General features: G+C 38.2%; 2 protein-coding genes across 3 annotated transcripts; both read right to left on the bottom strand.

The window, feature by feature from the left end:
• Nucleotides 1-1,621: 1,621 nt before the first annotated feature.
• On the bottom strand, nucleotides 1,622-3,589 carry LOC147763701 (uncharacterized). Its single transcript, XM_087005807.1, has 3 exons — nucleotides 3,378-3,589; nucleotides 3,056-3,241; nucleotides 1,622-2,779 (listed from the first exon to the last, which is right to left on the bottom strand). Exons 1-3 carry the CDS (start codon nucleotides 3,387-3,389, stop codon nucleotides 2,588-2,590), a joined length of 390 nt encoding a protein of 129 aa, XP_086861933.1. The 5' UTR covers nucleotides 3,390-3,589; the 3' UTR covers nucleotides 1,622-2,587.
• Nucleotides 3,590-4,062: 473 nt separating this feature from the next.
• Nucleotides 4,063-13,871, bottom strand: LOC106182101 (alpha-L-fucosidase-like). 2 transcript variants are annotated; one of them, XM_087005804.1, is made up of 8 exons: nucleotides 13,488-13,871; nucleotides 11,696-11,802; nucleotides 11,156-11,286; nucleotides 10,557-10,690; nucleotides 6,507-6,604; nucleotides 5,988-6,120; nucleotides 5,713-5,883; nucleotides 4,063-5,162 (listed from the first exon to the last, which is right to left on the bottom strand). In XM_087005804.1, the coding sequence occupies exons 1-8, from the start codon at nucleotides 13,829-13,831 to the stop codon at nucleotides 4,907-4,909; spliced, it is 1,374 nt and encodes a 457-aa protein (XP_086861930.1). In that variant the 5' UTR covers nucleotides 13,832-13,871; the 3' UTR covers nucleotides 4,063-4,906. The 2 variants fall into 2 exon arrangements, with proteins under 2 accessions (XP_086861930.1, XP_086861929.1); XM_087005803.1 differs by lacking the exon at nucleotides 13,488-13,871 and adding an exon at nucleotides 12,982-13,410.
• Between the last annotated feature and the right edge of the window lie 21 nt (nucleotides 13,872-13,892).

Below are 13,892 nucleotides of genomic sequence, written 5' to 3'. Positions count from 1 at the left end.
TCAATTTCCAGATCTTTATATTTATAGAGCTTCTCTTCTTCCTTGATGGATACGTTTCGTTCAGATGGGACTGTCATATCAATCATGAAGCATGTCTTTTCTTGTCTGTTTTTGATTATGATGTCTGGCCTATTTGCAAAAATTTCTCTGTCTGTGTTCACCGGCGTGTCCCAGAGTACTGTGATGTTTTCATTCTCTGTCACTGTCTGTGTTTGATGATCATACCACTTTTCTGCGCTGGGAGTTGGTGATGCTTGCATATTTTCCAGTGGATATAGCTTGCCGCCTTGTCGTGCCGTTGGATGTATTCTGTTCCTGCAAAGGACGGACAGCCTGAGACTATATGATCAATAGTCTCCTCTAATTCATTACAGATGCGACACATAGGGTCTGTTCCATCGTTTATGATGCCTTGATGGTAGGATCGTGTTGCTAGACTCTGATCTTGTGCAGCGATCATCATTCCTTCAGTCTCAGCCTTCAAGCCAGTACTTTGTAGCCACTGATGTGTCTGTTCTTGTTCCTTATCAGCTTTCTTAGTTCTGTTGGGGTATTGCCCATGCGTCGGTTTTTCTTCCCATTTTTCTGTCATTTTCTTTTGACAACATTCCTTTGCTGCTTGTTTGGTTCTCTTTGCAGTTTGTGACTTGTTCCTGGTCTTTCATAGTCGTTGGTGTTACATTTAATTCTTGTATGAACTTCTGAGCGTCCCGTGACACAGAGTTTCTTGCTTCTCTCATGCTGGACTACCGGTTTCAACAGATCGTTGAGTTGTATTATTATTATAATTATTATTATATTTCTACTGCTGCTTTTACTACCCCCCCCCCCCAACACACACACACACACACACACACACACACACACACACACACACACACACTTATCTTACCGTTGTTTTTCCAACCAAATTACGTAATTACAGCTAAGTGCATATTCAAATGCTTTTTCTACTCCTTTTTAGCGATTTTTAAAGATGAAGGGAGTTTTAAGGGAGCTTACTAAGTTATACTTAGTTATAAAAGAGTGAATTGATGTCAAAATGACAAAAACACAAGCACATTTATATCCAACAGAATAAGGCCGATTTTTCAACGTTCTCTTTAAAAACTTGCCGACAGGAGCATGAGACGTAGAACATTGGCAGAGAGTCACCCTTATACTGGTAGATAATTAATCTTAGGGGACTAACTAGTCCGAGAGTCAAATATGGCGACCTACTTGAATACCCCTACAGGATACATGTATCTATTCAGTTTCAATTAGACGACAAGCTTTGTTGTGGGTCGCCATATTTGACCCTGGGACTAGTTAGTCCCCTATTCTGAATGGGGCCTTGTTCACTTATTTCTAAATCTCCATACAACATGACCTAATTTTAAGCATGTGGCGCATTTATCTAATTTGCTACTAAATCTGCAACAAATGACGTGTATACTATATTAATCGATGTGTCGGAAGTCAGTGTATGTGCGTTTAAATACATGTATTTTTTTAAACCCAACCTGCGATCAAAGAGTTCGACAAAGCCTAAGAGGGAATAACTACTTAATACGCAAGGCAGGGCCCCTGTAATAGATTTTTCGAAGAGTAAATAAAGATATATGAAAAAAAAAACGAATGTGTTGAGACAAAGGCATTTTATTAAAGATGCATACAAAGTCAATCTTTTGCCACAAAAACTGACCAAATGTCAGCATATAGTTTCAAGTAGTATAACTAAAAGAATTACCAAAAGGCATTGTTTTATTTTACCCAAAAATGATGTCTGAACGGATTTTTCTGTTAGCATTCTATGCTGTATGTCAATGGGGCAGAAAAGTAGGTCTCAAAAGTAGGTCAAATTTCGACCAAAAATTTTAAGAAAGGAGCAGTCTAAAGTTCTTTTATGGCTGATCGAGTGATCTATTCAATTTATCCATTGGCATGTCGAATTTATTTGAGTCGTATAAGAAATTAGTAGAAGTGGTTTACATGTGTTATGCCCCTATTTCACACAGACCACGAATCCGACGAATCGCCAGGAATTGACAAATTTCAGGATTCGTGAAAATTCGTGAGATTTTGCCAATTTTCTGGTCTAATGCGACACGCTCTACGATTCAGTTACGATACAGGTGAGATAGTGTTACGAATTTTCGTGGGATTCGGCTGGAATCGCACGAATATTGTCCAGAAATTCACTACAATTTTTTGGAATCGGGCGTTCGTGGCGAAAATTTTGAACAGCTCAAAGTTTCTGCCACTAATTCCTGTTGGTCAAGAAGTGCAAGAACTGACTACGAATATATACAAATCTGTTAAGAACTTCACGGACTGATTACGATTCAACCACAAATCCTGAAATTTTCAATTCCTGGCCATTCGTGGGATTCGTGGTCTTTGTGAAATAGGGGCATTACTGGGAATCCACGCTCCAGCGTTGCTCGGTTCGTATGTACCTTTAAGTATATAACAGTAAAACGTGTTCAAAAACACGAAAAAGAACAACGTCGAATCCAAAATGCACAGTTAAATTAATATTTATAACTAGTCCCTCTGTAGAGTGAGATATCTCCACCAATGAAAAAGATCAGCTTAGTGTTGGCTAGTCCTTAACCCAAGTGAACGTGTAGTGAGCACCTCCTTCCAAAGCTGTGGCTGCATCCTCAATATGATACAGATTGGTGTGAATTCCAAATGTTTTGGCCTTGCTGAAAACTAGGTGATTCTGTTCCAACATGTGGCGCCCAATAGTAACAGTGACAGAGTGCTGGTCATCTTGCAGTTCGGTCAGAATCTTGAAAGAATCAAAATTTAAAGGGTTTAGATAAAAAGAAATAAACAAGATGATTATACAAAGTAAAAAAGTAAGTTGTCTGTATAGAAATCTTTTTCACACCTTTTCTCTTTTTACTTGCTTTACTTAAAATAATATTAACGTGTTGAACTTTTTAAAGTATTAAACTTATTAAAATAAACATAATGAAAAGGATAAACAAGGAGAGTGTACGTAATTTTAACCCGATTCATACACATATATGTTCACATACAACTCTTGAACGATTGCACTCACCTGGTACTTGTTTCTTTCGTTTTTCCGAAACAAGATCAATCCTTTCCACCAAGTCACCCCTGGTCCAAGAGCGAGTGTGAATCGGACATCATTCCTGGAGCAAACACCGTATTTTACCGTGGTTTCAATACAATCACCATCTTGCATGTTAGGTCCAACGCAGAACAGAGGAATGGCGTACTTCGCCTGCAACGAAAGGCAAATCGAAAGTAAACAAAAATTACCGTTACATTAAACTGTGTGGCATTCAAATCAGATAACAAATAAAACAACCTTAGAGATAAATCGTAACTGTGAAAACCAAACATGAATGTGTCCTTACGTGTTTAGACATCGGCAGAGATACCCGGTATCTTGGTTTATGATTCGCCTCAACTAATCAATCACGTCACCGAACAGTGGAAATCTGGGTCAGCCAGTTTTCTATATTCGGCCGTTGTCAGACAGATTAAATCTTTATCCTTAACAACAATAATAAAGAAATGCGCCTGCGTGCCTCGACAAATGTTTATCGCGGGCGTTGTTAACCCTGATCCATAGGCCTCCTTGTTATATAAAGAAGGAGAAGTGCACAGTACATGCCTCTTTTGTCAGTCTATCTAGGACGTGCAATGTTTAAACAGTACAAGGCAGGTTTGATAAAAATCTTGAAACCGAAATTTTGTCAAAACTAAAAGGTGTTAAATTTTGACGAATCAAGGGAAATGCAACAAAATACAGTGAAAAAGTTTAAATGCTATCATTTGCTTAAAGATATGGTTATCAATAATTAATTTTCTCGAAAGCTCAGCACCTGTAGAACATTAGGGACGAAGAAAGCCAAGATACATAGTTTCTCTCTTCACGTATTATTTCGAGTGTACTGTGTAGTCAAAATACCAGGACTAGCAATGTCCTTCTTCTTGGGAGTTCAACCCCCTTGGCTTGAAAACAATTTTACAAACCATGATTTAGAAAATTGTAAAGTATTAAACTTTAGATGTATTGTATTACATAACACAATGTAATGAAATTATTTCTCTTGGATTTATATCCTTTATTATATTTCAGTAACTCTTCAGAAACGAAGGTCAGTTTCAGATAACTATTAATATCCATTATTTTCATACAAACATTGCACGGAATGTATTTTATATCACAAGCTCTTGTTTTGTTCATATTAAATTTTTTCATCATAATAGTAGCATGTCAGTTTTTAAGAAGAGGTATTCAAACAAACACCTGTATCAAACCCATATAAACACCAGTTGCATATCAAAATTAAAACCTTACAATTCCATGTGTAGTACACATCAATTTCTACAATATAAGTTAAATGATGTGCATTTGAGCAACACATTTCGAAGTAACATCTATCCTTTTTGTAAATCAATGATAACAATACGATATGAAAAGATAAATTGGTAATAATTGTACATAAATCTGCCTTCTGTCTAACATTCATGTCGGTACATGTAGAGGTTGCAAAAACACAGCTGTATGCTGCCAACAGCTGTATGACTGCCAAAGAGGAATCTGCAGCTTTTAATGCAGAGATTCATCTGATTAACAATATTATATACTTCTTGATTGATTTGCTTTCATACATAAATAGATAAATCCCTAATGCTTTAACACAGATGAAACTGTGAATGATTATGCTTTTCAGTTAACTATAATATGAAGACAATTAAACATTTTTATGCTTATACATGTACCAGTGCTGACAAAGTCAGCAAGTTTTAATGTATTTCAACTGATTGGAAAAATGTAGTTGGTTGTAGTCTCAAATGAATTCAGGTAACAAGATTTAAGCATTTAAATCAAAACGATCCAATCTGGCTGCACTGAGAGCCTAAGAATCTTATGTCATCAATTTGCCAACTGGGTGAATTTGAAAGTCCATGCCCAATCACACGGCATCTGACTTGCTGGTATTGCTGGGACATCGATAGCAATGCCCCCTGGTGGATTTCTGTCAAACCGAAAGGGTCCTCCTGTATATCCCAGCAGGGTTACTTGAGTTCCAGGAGATGGATTGGGCGCACCCAGCATCAGTTTTCCAAATGGCATCTTTCCACCTGTGACAATGGCATACACAGAATCTGTGGCTTTCTGGTAGGTGTACCTGAAAATGAATGTAAATTTACATAAATGTATTGAATACATTATTTATGGAATATAATAACTACTGCACAATTTCTATTGTTCCTGAGAGAGGCGATCAAAATGATGTGAAGACGTGTATATTTTAGGTAATGAGTGAAAACTATGAAAGTAAAGTTTCACATAATTCACCTAGTTCATGCATATCTGTTAATTTTTTTGTAATAATGATACTTGTAATAATTCACAATACTAAAATCTATAATTCTAAAAAAGACATTGTGGTCATTAAAATATATACTAATATATATTTTCAAGAACTGGGTTAAAATTTAAATTTCAAATGTAGTTGATAGAATCATAAAATTATATAAAATCTTAAAACTTACATGTCTTACAATAGATAATTACTATGACAATTTTCAAGCTTTTCAAATCCATATTCAAAATTGAAATTCTTTTGTATGAATATGTGAAATAAAACCTTGGGTGTGACACACACACACACACACACACACACACACACACACACACACACACCATTGGGTCATTAATCATATTGCCTTACTTACCAGACTCCATGAGTAGCTGTATCATTCTGGAATGCCCAAGGTTTTGAACCATAGATGGCCTCGCCATTCACTTTCAGCCACTGGCCCATCTGGCGAAGTCTTTCCTCAAAAATTGGGGGAATACGCCCATCGGCAGTGGGACCTATGTTCACCAGAATATTGCCTCCACAACTGGCAAAAAAACAAACAAATAAATAAATAAATAAAAATAAGATAATTAAATAAGATGAAAATAATAAAAAGAGAAACAGGCCCATAAGAACATAATTTCTTACCTGATTGTTTCAGCTATTGTAGTGGTCAATTCTACCATGGTGAGGTAGTCACTGAGAGGTGCATTACGCCGATAACCCCAGGATAATTTGTCAATTGTCATGGCATTCTCCCACTTGTGATTCTGCAGCTTGCCTGAAACATTCATTTTGTTAAACCATGAGTTGCCTTTGTTGAAACTAAAAAAAGTTCCAGCAGTGGTGAGTGATAACAATATATACAGACACTTTCTAGAGGTAAGTGATTACAGTATATGCAGACAACTTCTATGTCTGTACATATAAATTGGTTGTTTATTTCATGGATGTACAAATATTTAAATTATAAAAAACTAAACTGACAAAAAAAATTCATTTATTATCTACATCAGGCCAATTTAAATTAGATAATGCATGTGAGTAACATATTAAATTTTGTCCTTAGCTATGTAACTTTTTCAGAACTGTTTTCAACACTTCTTACCAATGTCACAAGTGAAGGGTTAAAATTACAACAAAAAATTCTCAACATCTTAATATAACCTGGATTGTAGCGATCTTGGCAGGTATAGTAGTCTCCATGTTTGCACAGAGTGCGACTGCCCCAGCGATCATTGACCACGACTTTGTTTTTAACAGGGCTGAAAAACAACGACAGGAATGCAATATCAATAGATTTACATGTAATGTACATCATGAAAATCATTAGACATGAAGCTCAACTTTATATTTGTACACAATTTTTCAAATCTATTTTGGACATAATATCCCTGTCAGCAGTTGTTAACCACAGCTAAAATGATATCTTTAAAAGAGCTGAAAAACAAAAACTTCATGGCTTAGGTAAACCAACCATATGTACCAGTGAGGTCCCTGCAAACAGGTCACAAAGTGGGATAGTCATTATTATCTACTGACAAATATTCAATGCTTAGAAATATAATTAATAATTTTGTGTAAAATACAATAAGGGTATGAAATATTCTGAGCATGTACTGAATTATAATGACTGTCCACAAGGAAACAGTGTTTGCAATGGCTGTACATTGAAACAGTGTATTACAGTTTTCCCTCATTGCCAATTTTTTTTTAAATTCCGATTCCTTAAATCTTTAATTTAAATAAGTCTGCACTTGCAAAAACGTTAGACATCATCAAGAAAATCTCTTTCCTATAGTACGGTAAAGTGCCATGAATTTCGAACGGCTCTTAAATTTCGAACGGCTCTTAAAATCGGCCGCCTGGAGTTTTTTCTGGACCATGAATTTCGGCCAGTAAGCAATTTTGCGCGATCTTCATTTCGTGAATTTCGTACACCTAAAATCGGCCACCGGGCTATTCTCGCGCTTATAAAGATCTAACGGTCGGCAATGTTGCCCTAGCGTACCTTTACCTGAGTACTACGTGTGCGGCCCAAGGTGCAAGATAACGATCAGTACAGTTAGTTTAGGACGCTAAACAACATCGTCATATCCATTCATTCAGATAACAGGAGAATCTATTAAGAGTTGTACTGTCGGGCTGTTGTTTCTTTACCGCAGTATTCGGTGTGAGATAGCGATCGATAGTTTTGCTGAGGCGCACAATAGCATTGTTAACAGTAGAGACTTCACTAACAGAACAAAAGAGCAATATTAAGAGCTGCAATAAAGATCACCATTATTGCTTTCTTGTCTCGCTCAGATCGTTCACGATCTCCCGCTGACGATCTTCCGCTAATGAAGTCCCTTGAAATGTACAAATGAAATGAAAAATATTTTTAAAAATTATAAATTCCAATGGGGAGGGTTGGAGGGTTAAAAACAATCGAGAACGATCTCCGGCTGACGATCTGCCGCAAACGAAAGCAACTGAACGAGTATGAGCTTTCTCGTTTCACTCGGATTGCGACGCTGACGATACGAAAATTGCGTTCTCGTCTCGCCCTTTGGCTTACGAAGTCTCTTTAACAAATATGAAAATTGCCTCCTGGTCTCTCTCGGATTGCGAACGATCTCTCGCTGATAATTTGAAATTTTCCTTTTTGTCAATCAGCTTTGTCAGTTGCCGTGCGTATGAAGGCCCGGAAGGTGTCCCCTTTCACAAATTGGCCTGTAGTTTGCTTAGTGTTTTGTACCGCATGAAGGTCACTCTTGTCACTGCTGCATACGGCGTGGAATGTGTATCTTAAAGTTCATAGAAACATTTTATTGTGTTTTGTAAGCTTTAGGTAGTAGTTTCGTCGTGACTAAATATCAGCGTACACTACAAAGTAGTACCATTCATCTGTGACGCATCATTAAAGCTAGGTACGTCAAATTACTCTAAGAAAATTTCTTACAACGTCCACGGCTGTCCCGACAAGCCAAGACGTCATTTTAAAAAAAAGTCGCAAGCCGTCTAGCCGTCTTTGAAAATATAGGTCGACCGGTGATGTCAGCGGCTGTCCAAATGACGGCTGGACGGTTCGCTGGGAAAAGCCTTGCTCATAAGGGTATATTTATCTAACTAGGGGCTTACTGACATCACCCAGCTTACATGCGGGTGCATGCCTCCCAAAATTATATTAAAGGATAAAATTGTAATATATCTAAGTTTAATTGTTTGTAAATTTTGTAAAAATTGCCCATGCCACCCCGTTAGTTTGGAGGGTTAAGCTGGATCAAGTCCGTGTCAAAATTCTTTGAAACTTTGCAGGGAAAATCAATCTTCCTTTGTTTCTCTGGCTCCTTGTTTAGCCCGATGATCAGATTTATCTAGTGCCCCCAGGTCTGCTGGAGCAGCTCTTTGAAATAACACACAGGTAGATTTTTATCTGAGATAAATATCTCGTTCGATACACTCAAGACAAAAGCTACCTGTGAGCTGAAGGGCACTTTACCCTCTAATTAAGAGGTAAAGCAAGTTCCAGCTAGATGGACGATTAAGATCGGACTTCAGATGGTAACTAGTATTGTTTACCTCAGTTCTGTGAAAGCAAACGAGAAGGGTGTCAGAACAATGGTGCATATATAAATTATACAGAGAATTTGTACATTCAGGTGACATTAACTTATAATCGAAGGGGATTTTCGATAATATTCCTTGAAAAGTACACTAGATTTATAGAGAATAATATCATGGTTGGCCAAAAAATTATATACGCACAGTGTATCCGTGCGTATGCCTGGTTACGCCCCTGTCGCAAATCTGCAAACCATATCCTGCTGACTACCTGAAAATTGCCTTCTAGCATGGACAAAAAGTCCAAGCTTCTATGCTTGCTCGGATCGCTGACGATCTCTTGCTGACGAATATAGTAACGAAGTCCCTTGAACTAGTGTGGAAATTGGCTTATTGTCGCGCTCAGATCGCTCACTACTGTATCTCCCATTGACGATCTTCCAGTCCCTTGAACGAATATAAAAGCTGTCTTTTCGGTTTAATCTAGATTACCTATCTCTCGCGTTTGTTTGAAGATGGTTTCAATGACAAAACGTACACGCTTTTCAAATGCGTACATTGACGCAACTATGCGCCAGGAAATCAGTTGCTGCTGCTGGTTAAGATTGGGTTGCCTGAGCGGAAAAAAAAAAAAAACGGCCCTGCACCCCCCCCCCCCCCAAACCTAGTATATTTGATCGCAGACAACAATCAGCGGTCATCTTGGTCGCAGCGCACGACGGAGAGAGACCGTAATACAGTTCGGCTGCCGTGGCGAAGGCTACCTGTGCGCCGCACATACCGATCTGCGGTCGTAGTGGCCTCCCCGCACGGAGGAGAGGCCGTAGTGCCAAGGCCGGCTTCTGCAGGGAAGGCTACGTATGCGTCGGAGACACCGACCCGCGAACGGCGAGATGAGGACGCATTCGCGCGTAAAGCTCCGCCCGACTTTAACGGTAAAGGCAACGAACCTGGTCGCGGAAGACACTTATCGCAGATGAAGGCTACCTGCACGTGCGCCATAGACACTGATCGGCTGTCGTCTCAGTTTCAGTGCACGGAAAGGAGCAACGGTAACACTAAGCTTCCATAGTAAAGGTTATCTGGCCGTGGCAGACGCTAATCGTCGGCCGTCTCTCCCTCCGTCCACTCCCGTTCTGAGCGCCAGGATCGTTTTTGAAAAACGACACTAGTTTCTGGCTGCCAGAATCGCTTTTGAAAAACGACACTACTGATAACGATGCTGTTTTGCGGCCCTAGACAACAGTACCGCTCTATCTATGGGCCATACACAGTGATCGGGTGAAAGTACGTGTATACCTTTGGTCGCAAATACCGACACTCACACATCATACATTATGGTAACTCTAAATAGATCGTCGGGAGAAGATAACAGAAGGCCTAGCGACGAACAGTCAACTTCCGGTCAAAATTGACAGAATTCCATGAAATTCGAACTTTCGGAAATTCTGAGCACCTCCATTTCATGAATTTCGGCCAGAACGATCTTTTCCCAAATTTAATTATTTTCTACTGTTCGAAATTCATGGCACATTACCGTATATTTGACATGGAAGTATATGCCCCCTATATTCTGTACTGCAGTACAGCTCCCACTTTTACCTTAAAAGCATTCTTTTACTTTAATTTGAACTCCTGAGTGAAAATAAGTGAAAATCTAATAATCAATACCTGTCATTATACAGCCAGGCAATGAAATTAGTAGAGTTCCAGTAAGTGTCTTCTGCCTCCCATTCCCCATCTGACCAAATCAACTCTGGCTGATATTTGTTGACAAGTTCATACAGCTCTGGGCCAGTTTTTGTCTAAAAAGAAAAAAAAATATTTAAAATATTCAAATTTGTGATGTGTATTAAGGACAATCTTTGTCATAGGTACACAGTGATCTTTGTCTTAGATGTGTTCAAAAAAAATGGTGGCAATGCCATTGTCATCTGTTTCACAGAAGTCAAGACTAAAAGTTACAAATAGTTCTTATTTTTAGAATTTTGAGACCAAACTCAATAGTTTTTCTTATTGCAAATCAAGTATCCCATTCAAATGGAATATTACGCCTGTTTTACAATAAATGATATAAAATAAAAATACATATTTTTCAAATGAATTTATCCTGAAACGAAGTACCCATTTTTAAGTCCTTAAATTAATTTCGGTATTATCTCCATGTGCATTATCAAACTTTAAGTATATCAACCTAATATCACCTGCATTATACAAATTCTATCTATTATATGTAGCCGATTAAAAATGATAATTAAAAGCATAAATACCTTCACAAAATCTTGAGTTGCAAATTTATTAGCCTTATCTTTCAGGTAAAGAGGATTGAACCACTCAAACAGAGAGTGGTACAAACCAAAGTGGATGTCAGTTCTATTTCTAATTGCTACTGCTAGGTCACCTAAATAAAAATATCAAAATTAAAATTTTGTAAAATGTTGCACTCAGTGAGCCTCATTTCAGCCAATTTGCATTAGCTTTTCAATTTTTTTTTAAATCATACACAGCACAGTCAGGTAGTACACTACTCACAAGGAACTATACCATCATTTTTACTTCAGAAAACGTTTATAGATTTAAAACCTTGTGTGTGTCAGATAGTTTACAAAGAACATCCTTTGTGTGCCAGAATATATTTCAGATAACTCATTATTCCTCATTTACAATTCATTTATTACTTTTAACACGTTTTAACATTTGTCTTCTTAGATTAAATAGTCTTTATTCATTTAATTGTACCATCCAACTGTTTTAAAATACACAAATAGATGTAGTAGTAATCATAATTATTACAAATGATAGAAAGTAACCTAGAAGATCTCTCTTTGGTCCAACATCCATGGCATTCCAGTTCCAAGACACTTTGGATGGCCACAGTGTGAAACCCTCATGATGTTTGCTGGTGAGCACCACGTACCTGGAATAACAATGACAGTCTTAGCTGAAACAGTCTTTATGTAAAGAGAGATGAACTAGTTTATCCTTCAAAATACATATACATCCTACTAGAATATAATGTAAGTTAACACTGTACGACTGGTTCTCCCTCACCCTCTCTCTCTCAATTGTCTTATCTAAATCATATAAATCACAGTATGGACAAATAAATCATCAACTGACTCTACAATTCTCCATAACCCCACCCACCCTCTTACACATTTGATTTATGTACTGTTTCAAACATTGAACTTATACCTCTAAACTACAAGGAATATGTATTCAGTCACAATTGTCATATATTGTATACAGTATGTTGTAAATTCTACATTATGCTGAAAAGCTATTCATCATTTAAATATGGGATAAGGGATGCTGGTCGTCAGTTATAACTACAGTATACATTCAACTGGAAAAGCACTGATAAATACTTAAATTGGAAAAGATCTTGTTGAATAATAACAAATTATTTTCATATAACATCTTAAGGTAAAGGTTCATTTAACAAAAAATGCACATCATGCAGACAGCAGCTATGACACCTTAAAATAGAACACCATACATTTGCAATACAATACGGGAAATTAACTTAATGTAAAATTTATGTTTTATGGCCTTTACCTTCAACAATCATTGCAGCCGAGTGCTCTCTCACTTTGGGTTTCTTATCTTACTACAGCATAAGGCCATCACTGCATTCAATTACATGATACATTGACACAAAAATTGTTTCACTCTCTCTGACTGGTTGATGAGGACGTTAACTTGACAACGTAAAAGACAAAGATATATGTGGTAAAGGATGCTGATTGCACCTGCAATATCAGGGTCTCACCTACATGTGTATAAAACATAGCTCAATGATTGAGCAAGAGTTCCTGCAGAGGTGGATCAATCTACGTAGACCGGTGGTATCTACAAGAAAGGGGTCTTAGAATGCATTCCCACAGATTTAGATCGATCCATCTGGGTCCACCTAACTCCCTGGGGGTTCACGCTAATTTGCTGTCAGCTGAGGGCGCACAGAAGTTAATTAACCCCTTACAGCTTTTAGTAGGTGGGGCAGACATTTAAGCCGGCTAAGCCGACATTAATCTAGTGAGACTCCCCACGGTGATAGATCGATCTAAAATCTGTGGGAATGCAGTCTTATACTCACTTTGCTCCTGCTGCTTTAAATATGTCTGCCCACTCACTGGGATCATACAATTGTGCTCTCCAAGAGGCAGCCAAATCCTGAAAGGTGACACCGGGTGGGTACGTTTTGCTCATGTAATCTATGTACTTAGTTTGATTAGCACCTTTCCACCACCACCAAAACCACTCTGCGCCCCATCCTCCCCAAGCTGGGACTGAATATACTCCCCAGCATATTAGAATTCCTACTTTAGAATCATCAAACCACTGTGGTAGGGGTCTTTTATCCAGCGAATCCCACGTTGGTGCATATTTGCTATCAATGGACTGTAAGGTTATAAAGCTAAACAGCACTATGTAAAACCCAAGCCTAGCATAAGAAAGAGCCATGGTTGACACTGAGCATTTTCTCACGTGATGGTGGCCTTTTATGTTTCATAAATTGCTTGGAGTGGACATTGATCATCTCTAACACAATCAATCACTCCCCCTTTCAGTACACTGCTAGAAAAGTGAACATTTGCTTACTTTGCCCCGGATGCTTGCAAGATGTCAGCCCACTGGTTAGGATCGTAGAATTCGGCCTTAAAGGACGGTGCAAAATCGGCATAAGTAAACTCTGGTGGGTAATTCCTTTGCATGAACTTGATCAGATCGGTGTCCTTCGCTCCTTTCCAATCCCACCAAAACCACTCGGAGTGAAAACTGGGCACCGAAAATACTCCCCAGTGCATAAAGATGCCCACTTTCACTTCGTCATACCACGATGGGAGAGGCCTTTTGTCTAAGGAGTCCCAGTTGGGCTGATATTGTCCCAGACATTGTTGCAAAACACAAACACAAAGGCACAGGGCACGAATTACAACTTTCATGTTTGCAGCCTGTCACATGGCCACTGAGAGAGTCGCTTAGCCCCACTGGTAAAAAAAAAAA

Source organism: Lingula anatina, chromosome 2 (assembly GCF_051362555.1).
Source record: "Lingula anatina isolate TDL-2025a chromosome 2, LinAna3.0, whole genome shotgun sequence".
Lineage (NCBI taxonomy): Eukaryota > Metazoa > Brachiopoda > Lingulata > Lingulida > Lingulidae > Lingula > Lingula anatina.
This window is presented reverse-complemented; position numbering and strand designations above follow the sequence as displayed.